Source organism: Panthera uncia, unplaced genomic scaffold, assembly GCF_023721935.1.
Source record: "Panthera uncia isolate 11264 unplaced genomic scaffold, Puncia_PCG_1.0 HiC_scaffold_1799, whole genome shotgun sequence".
Lineage (NCBI taxonomy): Eukaryota > Metazoa > Chordata > Mammalia > Carnivora > Felidae > Panthera > Panthera uncia.
In genome coordinates this window covers 1-15,591 of record NW_026058469.1, presented here as the reverse complement: position 1 = coordinate 15,591, position 15,591 = coordinate 1, and the positions used below count along the sequence as shown (strand labels likewise).

The following is a 15,591-nucleotide window of genomic DNA, read 5'->3' as shown; positions in this document are numbered from 1 at the left end:
TCGTGAACTGAGCCGAAGTCCCACGCTTAACTGACTGAGCCACCCAGGTGCCCCCCCCCCCAATTTTTGCTTTTAAAAAACAAATTCAGGGGTGGCTGAGTCTGGGTGGCTCAGTCAGTTGAACGTCCGACTCTTTGATTTCAGCTCGGGCCGTGATCCCAGGGTCGTGGGATTGAACCCTGCGTCGGGCTCAGAGCTGAGCGTGAAGCCTGTTTAAGATTTTCTGTCTCGGGGGGCCTGGGTGGCTCAGTAGGTTGGGCTTCCGACTTCGGCCCAGGTCATGATCTCTCAGTCCGTGAGTTCGAGCCCCGCGTCGGGCTCTGTGCTGACAGCTCAGAGCCTGGAGCCAGCTTCTGCTTCTGTCTGTCTCCCTCTCTCTCTGCCCCTCCCCTGCTCACATTCTGTCTCTCTCTCTTGAAAATAAACATTAAAAATTAAAAAAAAAAGATTTTTTTCTCTCTCTCTCTCTGTCCCTCTCCCCACATTCCCCTGAGTGTGCACATGTGCGCATTCTCTCTTTAAAACACACACACACACACACACACACACACACACACACAATTTCACTAGTCTGTAAGCTTTGCCAGGTAATCACTTGTTTCCCCATTTCCTTTTTGAAAGTGAGTTTCAGAGAAGGCTGCTAGGATCATCTGACGGTGCCTTGAAGGAGAAATGACATCTTAACTCATTCTCAAGATGCTAGTCACGTGGCCGCGGCCAGGACTTCAGAGAACAAGGACCTGCTTTTGGAAATGGCTCTCCTGTCGGATCAGCACATCACTCCCCTTGATGCCCAAAGGCTTCGGGGAACACGTGTGCAATTAGGTTACAGTGTCCCTTGCCCCCAGCCCCCCTCCCTGGCCCCAGCTGTCCAGCCCATGCTGTATAATCATGGCTTAAATTACCGGGGCTGTGTCTGGAAAGAATCGAAGGGTTTGACCTTCAAGAGGCAAGCCTCCAGGGAAGAGGAATTTCTATTTTCAGGATGTGGATGAGCATCAGGGGTAGGCAAGCCCCGCTCCAGGATCCGTGTCTTTGTGCAGCCGGGCAGAGTAGGGCGCCCATGCCCCTCTTTTGCCCCCAAGCTACCACCCCCCACAGATGGCATCTATGGAGGAAGCCTGAGCAGCCGCAGGGTTCGGATGAAGGAGAAGGACGCATGTCCCAGGTGGCCACCAGGGGTCAGTGGGGTGCCGGGAGCGGGCGTTCCCAGAGGCAGGGCAAGCTTCTCTGGGTCCCGGTGACAAGGGACTTCACCTCCCTGGCAGCAGGCAGGCAGGGTCCACGTCAGGTTGGAGGGAAGGCACCGGACCGCTGGTGCCAATGCACCGCCCACCTCGGCCGGGTCCGACCCACTCTGTTTGCTTTGGGAACGTCCCAAGGATGCATCTTAGCTTTTGAAAGAGGTGAGAGTGGAAAACATTGCACAACATCAAGCCCCCGGAAAATTGTGTACACACCCATCCCCTTGGCTTGGATCCTGCTTGTCCTGCTGTCCTGCTCCCCAACTTCAGAGTGCCAGGCCTCTCTTCCTGACTCCCAGAAGTTTCCCTTTGGGGAACTGCCGCGGGCGGCCTGACGTGGCTTTCCTTCCCTTGGATCAAGGCTCCTACCAGTTGCCCCCGGTCTCCGAACCAGTATAAATGAGCAAGTAGGCACAGTTGGGTGGGGTGGAGGGCCGGCTGCAGCCTCAGGAAGGGACAATCACGGCAAGCATCCAGGATGTGGGGTTGGCCACTGGCGAGCAGGCCAGAGGCTGCTTTGGGCCCAAACCGGAGCTGATGTCAGCCAGAGCCTCTGGAATGTTCCTAGCCACGATTTTCTGTGTGGCAGAGGCACACAGAGGGGCAGAGGCAGCAGGGCTGTTAGATCACATGATAGGGGCCGAGAGGACCACACGCTTCCTTTTGGTACCCGGGGGGCCCATGGCAAACCTTTCCGGCAAAGCCGAGTGGAGAACTCTGCCAGGCCGAAAAGGGATGGGCTGTTCTGCTTCCCGTCCCTTCCTCAGGTGAAAAGTTGGGGTTTTGGAATCCCGGAATTACTATGTGTAGCCAAGATGCCAATTTTTCTCTTGGGTAATTTTCAAAATTGGAAACCGGTATTCTTTGCAGGGAAGTCGACAGAATCACGTGTGGATACCAGCAAAAGTGTTTTCACCCCCACACGATAGACACTTATTTGGGGGAAAACAACCTCCTGGTGTGTGCTCACTTGGGGGTGCTGGGGGCGGGTGTCGGAAAGTTCTTCAGCCAAGACGCAGTTCCCAGACTTTCTGTAACTCCTCCATGGTTGGCAGGATAACTGCCCCCCAAATGTCCAGGTCATAATCCCGGACGCGGGCGAACACGTTACCTTATATGGCAAAAGGGCTTTGGAAGAAGCTTAGGAAGCCTTAAATTAAGGCCCTTGAATGGTGAGACTATCCTGGGTTATAGGGGCGGGGCCGATGTAATCGCCGGGTTCCTTTGAGGAAGAAGGAGGTAGGAAGGTCAGAGACGTGACAATAGAAATAAAGGTCAGACGAAGATCTGAAGTCCTGTGCGACTGGCTTCGGAAGGAAGAGAGGGTCTGAGCAGAGCAATGCACATGGCCTCCAGAAGCTGGAACAGGCGAGGCAGGGCAGCCTCGCTGATCCATCTGAAACTTCTGACCTCTGGAGCTGGAAGACAGTAAATCTGGGCAGCAACAGGAACCTAATACGCTGACACAAAACTCAGCTTTGTTCTTCCAAGGGCCGGGAAAACAAACCCATCTTCTTAGGAAGCCAGAGACGCCATAAGTCAAGGTGTAAAGTAAGATCTGAAAGTCGAGGGAACAGTGTGCAAGCCTGGGCGTGCAAGGAAGTGTGGCAGACATCAACAACCCCTCCCAACGGATCGCACCCTGACAACGCCGGGAGAAGGGTGGTTCCGTTTTCCAGACGCCCGCTTTCCTCCAACACGCACGTGGACGCACATTATCTCCCTTTTTCAGGACACCTAGTATTTGTCCATTGAGGAAAAAAATGTTTTTTAAGTTTATTTATTTTGACAGAGACAGAGACAGGGGGGGGGGGGGGGGAAGCAGAGACCGAGGGAGGGAGAGAATCCCAGTCTCCAGGCTATCAGCGCAGAGCCCAATGTGGGGCTTGAACTCACGAAACTGTGAGATCATGACCTGAGCCGAAACCAAGAGTCAGATGGTTAACCGACTGAGCCACCCAGGCGCTCCTAGTATCTGTACATTTTTATTTTTATTTATTTTATTTATTATTTTTTTTTACATTTATTTATTTTTGAGACAGAGAGAGACAGAGCACAAGTGGGGGAGGGGCAGAGAGAGAAGAAGACACAGAATCCAAAGCAGGCTCCAGGCTCTGAGCTGTCAGCACAGAGCCCGATGCAGGGCTTGAACCCACAAACCGTGAGACCATGACCTAAGCCGGTCAGACGCTTAACTGACTGAGCCACCCAGGTGCCCCTATCTGTACATTTTTTTTTTTTTAATTTTTTTTTTTTTCAACGTTTATTTATTTTTGGGACAGAGAGAGACAGAGCATGAACGGGGGAGGGACAGAGAGAGAGGGAGACACAGAATCGGAAACAGGCTCCAGGCTCTGAGCCATCAGCCCAGAGCCTGACGCGGGGCTCGAACTCACGGACCGTGAGATCGTGACCTGGCTGAAGTCGGACGCTTAACCGACTGCGCCACCCAGGCGCCCCTATCTGTACATTTTTTATAAAGTGTTTATTTATCTTTGAGAGAGAGAGTGTGAGCGAGAGAGGGGCAGAGAGAGAGAGGATCTGAAACCGGCTCTGTGCTGACGGCAGAGAGCCCGAGGTGGAGCTTGAAACTCACAAACCCTGAGATCGTGACCTGAGCTGAAGTCAGACACGCAACCTACGGAGCCACCCAGGCAGGCGCCCATTGTATTTGTACATTGTTTTGATCGAAAATGCGATACGCTAAAAAAGCGATACGTTAATTCACACTAGAGTCCTAATAACTCATTGGTTTTTCCCTCCCACAGTAATTTGCATTTGAAAAAGAACAAGCCCACAGAACAGAATACAGTCCCCAAAGAACAAATCCAGGGGCGCCTGGGTGGCTCAGTGGGTTATGCGTCAGACTTTGACTCAGATCATGATCTCACAGTTTGTGAGTTTGAGCCCCACGTCCGGCTCAGTGCTGTCAGAGCACAGCCCACTTTGGATCCTCTGTCCCCCTCTCTCTCTCTCTGCACCCTCCCCCCTCAACATACTGGTCTCAGACTCGGGACCTCTGGGTCGGTGAAACAGTAGATTTCTGGGAATTCACCCAGTTTGTGGTACTTTGTGACAACGACCCCACGAAACTAGAATTGTCTTCAGACGTTGGGCAGACATTCGAAAGGAGTGGAGTGGGCGTGGCCTGCAGGCCTCCACACTGAGGGCGTTCCAGAAGCTAATCACCCTGTCAGGGAGCTAGAATCAGCAGGCCAGCAGGTGAGGGGTGGAAGGCAGACCCCAGAGGAGACAGGTGTCCCCAGCCTTAGCAAGGAAACCCACGAGGACAAGGAGGCTGCCCGAAGGGTAGAGCTAAGCTGATCCCAACCACGGCAGAAACAGAAACTCTGAACACTCCCTGCGAGCAGCCAAGAATCCCGTGTGACCAGTCCGCCCTCCCGGATCTCCACAGGCGGCACACCCCACAACCCACAACACCCGGCACGGTCACGAGCATCTAGGAAACTCTCAGAACAGAAAGCCACATCTGGGACTGTCCTAGAACACAAGTCTTAAGGGGAGTTTGTAGAGTTGCACACCTCCCCTTCCCTGCCCTTGCGGCCTCTCAGGCGGAAAGGACTCAAGGTCAAGGGAGGCCTCGAGGCTCTGCAATTCAACTTGGGAGCTGCAATGTCCCAGGGAGGATTGCTTCCGGCAACGGAGGGATGGTGGGGATCCTATCCTAATAAAAGCAAGTCATGTGCCATCTGGCGGCCTTGGCCCCACGTTTCCTGAGAGCTGGAGCTGGGCCCAGTGAATGCCTGCTTTCTTTCTCTGAAGCAGAAGAGAGGCTCTCAGGAGTGTCTCCCTGGGGAGGCTGCCTGGGGGAGGAAGAGGTGGCTGGGAGAGATGGAAAGGCAGTCTCTCTGACCTGTGAGACAGGTATTGCCTTCAAGCCGAGCTACCCCGTGGCAATCTGGTCAGATCAAGCCTGGTGGGCCTTGCTGGGCACGGGGGCTGGTTGCTAGGACTAGGCTTGGGGGAGGAAGCCTGGAGAGGGCTTCAAGACGTTTTCTTTCTCTGGTTTTCTTTCTCATTGGGGCAGGCCACCTACCGGGTCAATCGATAGGATACTCAAACTTAATCAGCAAGAGGTCTGTCTTCCCGGCTGGGAGGCAGGACTCCTGGATTTACTTCTCCGCTCTGTTGGGACTTGGTTTGACAGCTAGGGCAAGACCCTTCACCTCTCGGGGTTTGGGTGCCCCCGATTGTCAAAGGGCCACAAGCATCTTGTGCTTGCCCAATCCTGTCTCTTGGGCCAGGGCTGCTGATGGGTGAGTTTCTGCATCAGATAAGGTTCTTTAGAGAGAGGCTGGGGAGAGGCGGCCTGGGAGCCGGGAGGTGACTGACAAGAATGAGGGGGGTTACAGCGGGGGCCGTGGAGGTGAGGGGGGCAGGAGAAGAGGCGCCAGGGAGGACAGAGGAGCCATTGTGCAGACTGGAACCCGGGCCAGAGGGCTTTGCCCTTCACCTCCCTCCCACTGGGCCCCCGGAGGCCGGATAAAGAGCCCAAAAGGCTGCCCCGCCTCCCCTCGCCCGCAAGGTTTCTGGTCAACCCCGCCTCCACCCGACTCCCTGCGACTCCGGCGGGGCTCCAGCCTGGGGCGCCTGGAGGAAGCGCGGGACCCTGTAGCAGGCGAGCTTTCTCACCATGGACTCATGCACAGCCACATCTTCCCTTCCCTGTGCCTCAGTTTCCCACCAGACTCCAAGGTTTAAAGCAGCGGCTCTTCAGGCCTGATGGGGGAAGGGGGAGGCTGGCCTGGCCTTCTCCGTAGCCACCTCCCTCCAAGGCCGAGATCTCAGGGGGAAAAAAGCGCGTCCCGCTTTTTCGAAAGCGCCTAATCCAGACTTAGACCCTAGCCTGCGCCGGAGGGGAAGAGCGGGGACGGAAGGGCGGGAAGGGGAGGAGGGGAGCAGGGGGGAGGGGCGGGTGGGCTGGATCAGGTCCTCAGGCTCCCGCACTGAGCCTCCTCCTCCGCCGCCGCTCGCGTCCCCGCGTCGCGTGACCGCGGCACTGCGGCTGCAGCGCTGCCCTTCCCGTGCCGGTTTCCTGCGGAGTGGGGGTGGCGGGCCCGGAGGTTCAAGACCAGACCGCGGCCGCGGCGCTGCGAGAGGGTGATGGCGCTCCAGCTCCCTCCCCACGTTCTTAGTTTTACGGAGTTTCTCGACCCTCGAGCGCATCGCTGAGTCACTTTCTCGGAACGCGCTCGGGACGCTCGGGACCCAGCCAGGGCCGCCCGGGGGCCGCGCAAGGCGGAAGCGCGCACCGCTGCGACGCGCGCCGAGCCGCGGGTCCCCGGGCCCGCGCCTCCCTCCTAGCCGGCGACCGCGGGCTCCGCCCCCCCCCCCCCCCCGGGTGCCGGGAAACCGGGACCCGCTGCCTGCGTTCCCCGGAAGAGACCCCGCGGAGGCGTGCCCGAGTTGCGACTTTCGGGGGCGTTGAGAAGTGCCAGGTGTGCGTGGGCCGCGTGGCTGCGGGTGCGGGCGCGCGAGCCCGCAGCAGCCTGGGCCGGGACCACCTCCGCCCGCTACAGGCGTTAGGCCTTTCCTAACTTTGGCCTCACCTGGTCAGGGCACCTAGTCGGCTTTGACCCCTTCCTCCTCCGGGTCTCCGCAGATAACCCCCCCGGGGACTCAACTCGAGTTGGTCGCGGACACGTTCAGGTCAGACACTTTCTCCTGATATGTATGTATATCTCTCACGCACGCACTGACTCGCGCTCCCCGCTCTGCCTCCGTCGAAGTGAAGGTTCCCCCCGGCGCGCTTGCATCTTCCCACTGAGCCAGGGGAGGCGGCGGGGGACACTCCGCCGCGGTTTGGCTCTCCGATGCCGACGGGGACCCCTAGACCTTGTTCACACCTCACGGCGGGTGAGGGGCGTGGGACTGGATCGCCTGCTGCGGGACAGCTTCTCTCGCCCCGGTGAGCCTCGATGGTTTCCTCTGGGGGAAAAGATCCAAATTTTAAGGTTCTTGACAAGGCCCCCTCCTCCGGACAGCAGCCACCCCCCCCCCCCACCCCCACCCCCACCCCGGCGGGTCCCCTGTCCCCTCCCCCCGCCCCCCGACGGCGCGCCTGACTGCCGTGGGCTCGGTGGCTGCGCGACCGGGCTGCCGCGCCGGGAAGCCAAAAATAATCCTCCGGGGGAGAACGGGCGCGGCAGCAGAGACGCCCCGGCACAGAGGAGGGGTACCCGGTGGGGTCTGGGCCTCGAATTCCGGGGGGCTGCGGTGGGGCGCACGAAGGGGGACGATCCCGGGGCGGGAGGTCGCAGCGTCCAGGGGCAGCCGAGGGTCCGCCCGGAGCGCTGAGCCGCGCGCGCCTGGAGCCCCACAGGGGCGGCTCGGACTTCGGGCGGCGCGGCGAGTTCGCGCGGGGCCCGCGCTGCGCGTTCACCCTTGCGCGTCCGGGACTCTGAGCTCGCGGCCGCCGCTCGTGGCCGGACCCCGGGCTCTGCGCCTCGCCGACTCCAGCCGGGCCGCGGCGCCGCCTTCTCGCCGGTCGCCCAGTCTGAGCGGCGGGCGCGCGCGCGCGCGCGCGCGGCCGGGCCCCGAGATCCGGCCAAGCGTCAGCGCGGGGCCGAGCCGCGGGGGCCGACAGTGCGGGAGGCCGGGGGCGGGCAGGCCCTGGCCGCGCCAGGCGCCGGTTCCACCCCCGGGAGCGCGGGGGAGCGCGGGGTGTGGCCAGGCCGGGCGCAGAGGCACAGCGCCCTCCCAGCGCGGCGGCGCCTGGCGGCGAAGTTGAGCTAAAAGTTTGAGGCCAGAGGCGGCGGGGCCGTGGAGTCCGCGTTAGTCCGGCGCTCCGGTCGTCGCCCAGACGTGAGGCTGAGCCCGGGACGGGCTGAGTTCCGCCCTCGGCCACTGTAGGGAACGGAGGTGGCTCCTCCCCAGCAAACCGGACCGACTGGGTAGGGCCGCCCGCCCTGCCTTCTCGCCGCTCGTGGCTCCTGGGCGCCCACTCGGCGCTCGGCTGAGGGAGGCGACGGCCGGCCGCGGGGCTCGGGCTCGGCCCTCGCGCGACCCCGGCGCGGCTCCCACGAGCACGGCGCGCGTCCGGGCAGCGTCGCGGGGCCTCGGGAGGCGCGCGCGGCGACCCCCGCCGCTCTGGAGCTCGCGGTTGTGGCCCCGGCCCGCCGGGGGTGGCTCGGGGCGGCGATCGCTCGCGCCCAACTTCGCGCCCCGCGATGCCCGCTCACGTTCTGGGATTTTTACGCAACCGGACTCCCCTCCCTCTGGCAGTCCCCGGGGGGTGAGGAGCTGGTGCGACCGACAGAGCCACGGGGCTGTGCCTCATCGTCGGGCCGGAACCCGAGGCCCCCAGGGAGGAGAGTCCCCAGGAAGAGAGACCCTTCGCCTCTGAGAGTGGAGGGGCGGGGGGGGGGGGGGGCTCAGTTCTAGGACGGGGGCGCCCTTGGTGGCGCCAGACCTCGGCTCTTTGGACCTCTCGGAGGACTAGGCGATGCCAGAGAGCGCGGCTCCCCGCGCGCGGCCCGAGGACCTAGCTGGGCGCTGCCCATCTCTGGGGGCCGCCCGGGACTCCGCCAGCGCTGTCTCCTCTCCCTCAGATCCCGCAGCCGCAGGGGATGACGCCGGTACCTCCGCGGCCCCGACTCCGGGCGGGAAGGGCGAGCCCCTCAGCCCGCACCGCGTCGCCCGCCTGGGCGGCACCGATAAGGAGCTGAAGGCAGGAGCCGCCGCCGCGGGCAGCCCCCCAACGGCGCTGGGGGCGCCCTGGCAGCTGGAGCCGCGGGACGAGGTTATGGATCCAGGTTTGTGGGGTCCCGGGGGGGGGGGGGGGGGCTGAGGGTGGGTGGCCCTTCCGCCCTTGCCAGGAAGAATGGCCAGAGTCAGCTGGGCAAAAAAAAGAAGGGGCTGGCTGGGGGACAGTCGAAACACTTTTCCCGACGAGGCCAGAAGCTGGCCGGGTGTGAGCCAAGAGCCGGGGTGGCAAGGGCACGGTGCTCCCTCCCGCTCCCGGAGCTCCCCCCTGGAAGGCCGCTGCCTCCGGCGGGGATCTGTTGGATCAGTTACCGGGGGAGTTCATCAGGCCCCACGTTTCCACCCCAAGTACCCCTTTTGTGATCCGCGGCCCCCTAGTGGCCGCTTGGGGACGCGGTCTTTTGGGGTTTGTTTTTACAGCGGGCGGCGGCGGGAGCCTGCTGCCCGAGCGGTGCCGCGTGCTGGTCCTGCTAAACCCGCGCGGAGGCAAGGGCAAGGCGCTGCAGCTCTTCTGGAGCCACGTGCAGCCCCTGCTGGCCCAGGCCGGCATCTCCTTCACGCTGATGCTCACTGGTGAGTGCCTCCCCGAGGGGTGGCAGGGAGCAATCCCGGCCACTGTCCCCCATACATACCCTCGGGGCCACCCGGTCTCTCCACAGAGCGTCGGAACCACGCTCGGGAGCTGGTGCAGGGGTTGGAGCTGGGGCGCTGGGACGCGCTGGTGGTCATGTCTGGAGACGGGCTGATGTTCGAGGTGAGGCCCGCCCCAAGAGACTGGGTGTGGGTGGTGGGGGGCGGGGTGCCCCCCAGGCTGAGGCCACCCGTGCTCCAACAGGTGGTGAACGGGCTCATGGAGCGGCCCGACTGGGAGACTGCCATCCGGAAGCCCCTGTGTAGCCTCCCAGCTGGCTCCGGCAACGCACTGGCAGCTTCTTTGAACCATTATGCCGGGTGAGAGCCCAGGGTCCGAGGGGGCCTCAGTTTCTCCTCCATGCCGCCCTCCTGCCAGGTTTTCTTTTCTAAGTCCCCGTATCCCAGGGTAACTTCTGTTCCCTCTTCTCGGGAGCCTCCACGCTGTGTTCCGGGGCCCTCTCTCGGTCACTCCAGCTGGCTGCCTCCATCCACCTGCCCCCTCTGTCATTCCTACCGACTAACTCCCTAGGGACCCGGTGTTGCTTTGCCTGCCTCGAGTCCCCAGGCGGCGGAAGGGGAGGATGCGCGAGGGCTCCGGCCTCACTCCCTCCGACCTCTCGCCCCCGCAGCTACGAGCAGGTGACTAACGAGGACCTCTTGACCAACTGCACCCTGCTGCTGTGCCGCCGGCTGCTGGAGCCCATGAACCTCCTGTCACTGCAGACCGCCTCGGGCCTGCGCCTCTTCTCCGTGCTTAGCCTGTCTTGGGGCTTCATCGCTGACGTGGATCTGGAGAGCGAGAAGTTTCGGCGCCTCGGGGAGCTCCGCTTCACTCTGGGCACCTTCCTGCGCCTGGCGGCGCTGCGCGTGTACCGGGGCCGACTGGCCTACCTCCCCGCAGGAAGGGGGGTCCCCGGGGTGCCCGCCTCCCCTGCAGTGGGCCGGCAGGACCAGCAGGGCCCCACGGACGCGCACCTCGTACCCCTGGAGGAGCCGGTGCCCGCGCACTGGACGGTGGTGCCGGAGCAGGACTTCGTGCTGGTGCTGGCGTTGCTGCACTCGCACCTGGGCAGCGAGATGTTCGCCGCCCCGATGGGCCGCTCTGCCGCCGGCACCATGCACCTGTTCTACGTGCGGGCGGGCGTGTCTCGGGCCACGCTGCTGCGCCTCTTCCTGGCCATGGAGAAGGGGAGGCACTTGGAGCAGGCCTGTCCCTACTTGGTGTACGCGCCCGTGGTCGCCTTCCGCCTGGAGCCCAAGGATGGGAAGGGTGTGTTTGCCGCCGACGGGGAGTTGTTGGTCAGCGAGGCTGTGCAGGGCCAGGTGCACGCGAACTGCATCTGGATGGTCAGTGGCTGCGCGGAGCCCCCACCCGGCCAGAAGCCTGGGCGGGGATCCCCTCCAGAAAAGCCCTTATGACTCCACGGGCCTTGTCGTGCCTTAGCCTGCTTGGTCTACTCCGAGCTCAGGATCCTCTCCCCTTCCCCCAGGACCGGAGGGCCTGTCCCCAGCTCGTGTGGTGGTGGGGAGGAGGAGCAAGCGGACCCCTGGAGAAGGTGGGAAGGCGGAGGACTTGCTTTGGGAGGCCGGGCTCTGCCTCCCAAAGGCCAGAATGAGGCTCTGGGCCAGGAGCCCAGCCGGTTGCCCCCCGCCCCTGCCTATGGGAGCCAGTCCCGTTTTGTCCTGGGAGCCCCACCCCATGAATCAAAACACAAATAAAGCGACCCTCCCAGCCTACTGGTGTTATTCCAGGTGTTGGGGGAGGGAGTGGGGTCTAGAACTTAACGTTAGCGATGCCCAGTGGTGCCTCCTGGATTGGACACGGCAGGATACTGACCCCTGCTAATAGTCATTTTGGTGGTGGGCACGGGACCAGGGCTAGTCCGGGTTTTCCTTTTTCTCTTTTTTTGCGGAGGTTAGGGCCCTGCCCCAATGATCATCCCGCCTTTGGCCTGGGAGAAGCCAGGGAGCTCAGCCAACTGCCTAACCCCATATGGAAGACAGACACTCAGATCTAGTGTCTCACCCAGGGCCACACAGCCAGTCAGTCTCCGCAAAAAGGGAAAATGTCTCCGATTTCGGGGGCATTAGGGAAATTGGCAACAAAGTCAAAATGGGAGGTAGTTACTCCCTTTGGAAAGGAGTCTTATCCCTCCAGTGAGGGCTCTAGGGCTCCCCCGGCCTCCTCCACCTCCTCTACCCTACCCTGCCCCTATCCCCCCATGGGCAGGAGTTAAAAGGAAACAGCAGGAGGGGCACATACCGGGCCCCCGAGCTGGTCACCGTTTTGGCGTAAAGCCCAGGCCAGGTGCTCCGATGTCCGCTCCCCCAGCATCTGGAAGGAGTTGACCTGGCCGGGCCGGTCAATTACGGGCCCCCGGGACCCCAGCCGCTGCTGGCAGACATTGCCCAACACTGGCCCTTGAAGAATGGGACGCGAGCCTTGCCCACGAACAGCACTGACCCGCTGAACTAGATCCCGGGCTCCCGGCCCCCGGACGCCAGCGAGTCCTAGGACTGGACGCGCAGAAGGCGCGGAAGCAGAGCGGGTGGGTGCGAGGTGCCGCTGCCGTGAACCTTCCTGGCAACCGGTCTTGCCCTCCCCTGGGGAGGTGTGCGTGAGGTGCCCCAGAGGGGAAGAAAGGCGACAGAGCCCAGATGAATGGCAGAGGCAGGTTTAATGGTGCCACCTTGTCTTTTTTGTACATTGTAATGAGCCAAACGAAAAAAATGCAAGTAAAAAAAAAGTTTAATCACACAGCACTTTATACAGGTATCGTAAGCAGTAGGCATTCACATCCCCACATGAACAACGCACCGGGAAGCACAGCCCCGCCACTCTAGATGTCTCTCGAACAAGATACCGACTCAGGGCTCCAAATGCCGCGGCCCGGCTCCGTCCTTCCCTGCGGCCGCTGCCCGCCGGGTGGTTACGGCACAGCACAGGTGTGGAGCCAGCGGAAGGCGGACAAGACGCATTATGCTTTGGCTTCTTTTTTTTTTTTTTGTCTTTTTTTTTCTAATAAGAGTTAGTATCTTTGCTTTTGAGATTTATTTTCTTTCAACCTTAAATATTACATACATACACCAAAAATTACATAGCTGCAATGTGCTCAACAGCATCCTCTTAACCTGGAGCTTCACATTATCAAAAGCTTAGAAAACTTGTAAACCTCTGGGCCTGTCTCTGCGAGGGAGGAGAACCCCTGTCGGCCACCTCTCTCTCCCCAGATTGAGCCTGCAGAGTTTGTAAGCAACAGGAGGCCTCATCCTCAACCGAGAAAGAGAGAGAGAGAGAGAGAGAGAGAGAGAGAGAGAAAGAGCCGGTTCCTTCTATGTCACCTCCCAGGGTTAGCATGTGATGGTGGGAGGGGCAGAGTCTGCGGGAGGGGCCCCGGCACCTGCCCCGGCCTGGTCTGTGCCGCTGCCCTGCCTCCTAGGGCCCCCGGGGCGGGACGGGGCAGGGAGCAGACCGGCTTCGGCCCAAGCGCTGAGGCCGGCATGCCAGCACTGCGGAGCCCCCAGCCACCTGGGACGCAAGAGCAAGGCACCTACAGCTGTCTTCTTTTCCAGCAGCAACCTGGTCCTCATTCCATGTTATGCGCAAGGGCCACCACCACCTCTCCCGGGTGTCACCCTGAACCCGGCCTGGTCCCAACCTCTCTGAGAGAGCAAGTTCAACAGCCTGAGGGTTATCCTGTGAAAGGTCCAGAGCAGAGCCAGGAGTCGGCGACGGCAGCCACAACTCCCCAGCTGGGGGGGGGGGGGGGGGGGGGGGGGGGGGGAGACAAGGGAGGATCCGGTGGCGGTGGCAGCGGGAGGACCCAGGAACGGGGACGCTGTGGGGCACCGAAGAGGTTGAAAGGGACGAGGGGGGAAACGCTGGAGCAACCCACACTTCATGCAAGGCACACCCACTCGTCCTGCGGCTGAGCTGCACGGCTCGTGGGGCAGAGCGAGCCCCCGAGCCAGGCCCTAGGAAGACCCCACCTCCGCCTTGAGACGGGGACGGCGAGGGAGCAAGTGCCGGGACGCCCTGCCTGGGTGACAAGTGGAAAATCAGCAACAGGTTTCAGATTCTCTTTGCCACAGGGCACCGGCCTGTTGGAAGATTGCTTCGGAAAAGAAACGGCAGCATCTCGTGAAACTTCTTGCACTTCAGCATCAAACTCACCTCGGGGAGAGGGCAGCGAGGGGCTTTCGCGTTGGGGACAGAGGAGAAAACGGGAAGATGGAAGGTTCCGGGGGAGGGAGCGAGCGGGCAGCGGCTGGCCTCTCCCCACGCGACGCTTCTTCCTCGAGGGCCGGCGGCTACTGGTCCCCCGCGCTCTCAGGCATGCCCGCCTCTAGCAGAGCGGCCCGGAACTGCGTCAGGACGCCCCGGATGCTCTTGATGAAACCCTTAGAGAGTGGGAAGAGAGGGAAGCCGATGTCAGGGTAGCCGCTCTTCTCGGGCAAGAAGCTCCGGTAGCTCTTCCTCCGCTTCTTTGGTCTGACACTGGGGGGCACCGGGGCGTCGGGCGCTGCCTCCGCAGTCTGGTCTGTGCGGTCCCTGCTGGCCGAGGCCGGGCCCTGGGCGCCGCCCTCCGAGTCTGAGCCCTGGGAGGCCTCTCCGGGGAACAGCCCTCCGTCCTCAGCTTCCTCTCGGCCGTGGTCCGAGAGCTCGGCCACGGCGGGTGGCTCCGGGGAGCCGCCGTCCTTGGGGATCCCGTTGGGCAGCGCCTGGGCCCTCTCCGGCAGGGCGCGGGTTTCCAGCCAGGACTCGATGCGGTTCACCAGCCGCCAGCCACCGGTGCTGAAGTGTTGCCGGATCTCCTGCTCGAAGACCTCGGGCGGCCGCCGCACCAACTGGGTCATGGACTGCACCACTCGGATGAGCGCCATCTCGTTGTAGCAGCGACTGTTCTCATACCCCTCCTGCAGGCCCCGGTCGCTGTCGAAGCCCGCCTCGTTGTAGTACGGTTCATTCACCAGGATTAGACCTGGGGGTGGGGGTGGGGGGGGGGGTGAGAAGCCCGTCAGGGCCGGCCCGAGAACTCCAGGGCCGGCCAGAGCTACAGGCGGGACGGGGAGGACACGGAGGCCAGCGGCACCGCACCCTCCAGCGGCTCTCCCCACCGGCGCCCCGCACCCTGCCCGCCGTACCTTGGATGGAGATGAGCACCTGGAGGAGGCTGGATTTGCTCGTCCACCTCTCTGTGCCCTGGAATGCACACGCGCACAGCCTCGTCAGCTCCGGCCCCGACACCCCGCCCTCCCCCCCCCCCGCCGCCCTCCCCCGTTCCCACCCGGCTCCTGGCACCGTAGTCACCTTTCCGATCCAGGTGCCCAGGAGGCTGACGCACACCTTCCCGTTGTCATACAGGTTGGGGTTCAGGCGGCCACTGCACTGGGAGAGGTAGCAGAAGTGGGGGGGCACGGCTGGGTAGATGTTGGGGAGCTGGATGTCAAACAAGTAGAGGCCGTCCTCGTAGGGGGTGCGAGTGGGGCCCTTGATCAGGGCTGAGAAGAGGTCCTAGAGGGAGGGAGGGAGGGCTGAGGTGGGGGGGGGGGGGTCTGCAGCGCAGGTGCCCGCGTGGCTCCAGACTCTACCAGCTACGGAGAAGCTAAACGTAAATACCTCTGTGCAGAGCCACGCGGCGTCTTTTAACCCCAGGCGTAAATAGAATTATCCAAAGTTGTGTTTATTTTACCAGGCTTTTTTTTCCGTTAAGTCACTACTTTTATTTTAAAAAAATTTTTTATTAAAAGAAATTTTTTTAATGTTTATTTTTGAGAGAGAGAGAGAGAGAGAGAGAGAGAGAGAGAGAGAGATGGTGCCTGAGCAGGGGCGGGGGCAGAGAGAGAGGGGGAGACACAGAATCTGAAGCAGGCTCCAGGCTCTGAGCTGTCAGCACAGAACCTGATGCGGGGCTCAAACTCACGAACCGCGAGATCATGACCTGAGCCGAAGTCGGCCGCTTAACCAACTGAGCCACCCAGGTGCCCC

The 15,591-nt window shown here is 61.9% G+C and overlaps 2 protein-coding genes across 2 annotated transcripts; one reads left to right on the top strand and one right to left on the bottom strand.

The window, feature by feature from the left end:
- Nucleotides 1-8,169: 8,169 nt before the first annotated feature.
- On the top strand, nucleotides 8,170-11,339 carry LOC125917403 (sphingosine kinase 1-like). Its single transcript, XM_049623613.1, has 5 exons — nucleotides 8,170-9,019; nucleotides 9,390-9,542; nucleotides 9,629-9,723; nucleotides 9,805-9,920; nucleotides 10,232-11,339. Exons 1-5 carry the CDS (start codon nucleotides 8,710-8,712, stop codon nucleotides 11,019-11,021), a joined length of 1,464 nt encoding a protein of 487 aa, XP_049479570.1. The 5' UTR covers nucleotides 8,170-8,709; the 3' UTR covers nucleotides 11,022-11,339.
- A 922-nt stretch (nucleotides 11,340-12,261) lies between these two features.
- LOC125917402 ((E3-independent) E2 ubiquitin-conjugating enzyme-like) lies at nucleotides 12,262-15,117 on the bottom strand (the record flags this gene model as incomplete). Its single annotated transcript, XM_049623612.1, has 3 exons — nucleotides 12,262-14,584; nucleotides 14,748-14,805; nucleotides 14,914-15,117. Coding segments are annotated over 3 exons (933 nt in total), but the record flags the coding sequence as incomplete, so codon positions are not given.
- Nucleotides 15,118-15,591: the final 474 nt, after the last annotated feature.

What these genes read in the sequence shown, in the direction of transcription:
- LOC125917403 (XM_049623613.1), top strand. Translation starts at nt 8,710, where the DNA reads ATGCCAGAGAGCGCGGCTCCCCGCGCGCGGCCCGAGGACCTAGCTGGG. An exon ending in GGACGAGGTTATGGATCCAG is followed by an intron (nt 9,020 to 9,389) that starts GTTTGTGGGGTC and finishes TTGTTTTTACAG; the next exon opens with CGGGCGGCGGCGGGAGCCTG. An exon ending in GAGACGGGCTGATGTTCGAG is followed by an intron (nt 9,724 to 9,804) that starts GTGAGGCCCGCC and finishes GTGCTCCAACAG; the next exon opens with GTGGTGAACGGGCTCATGGA.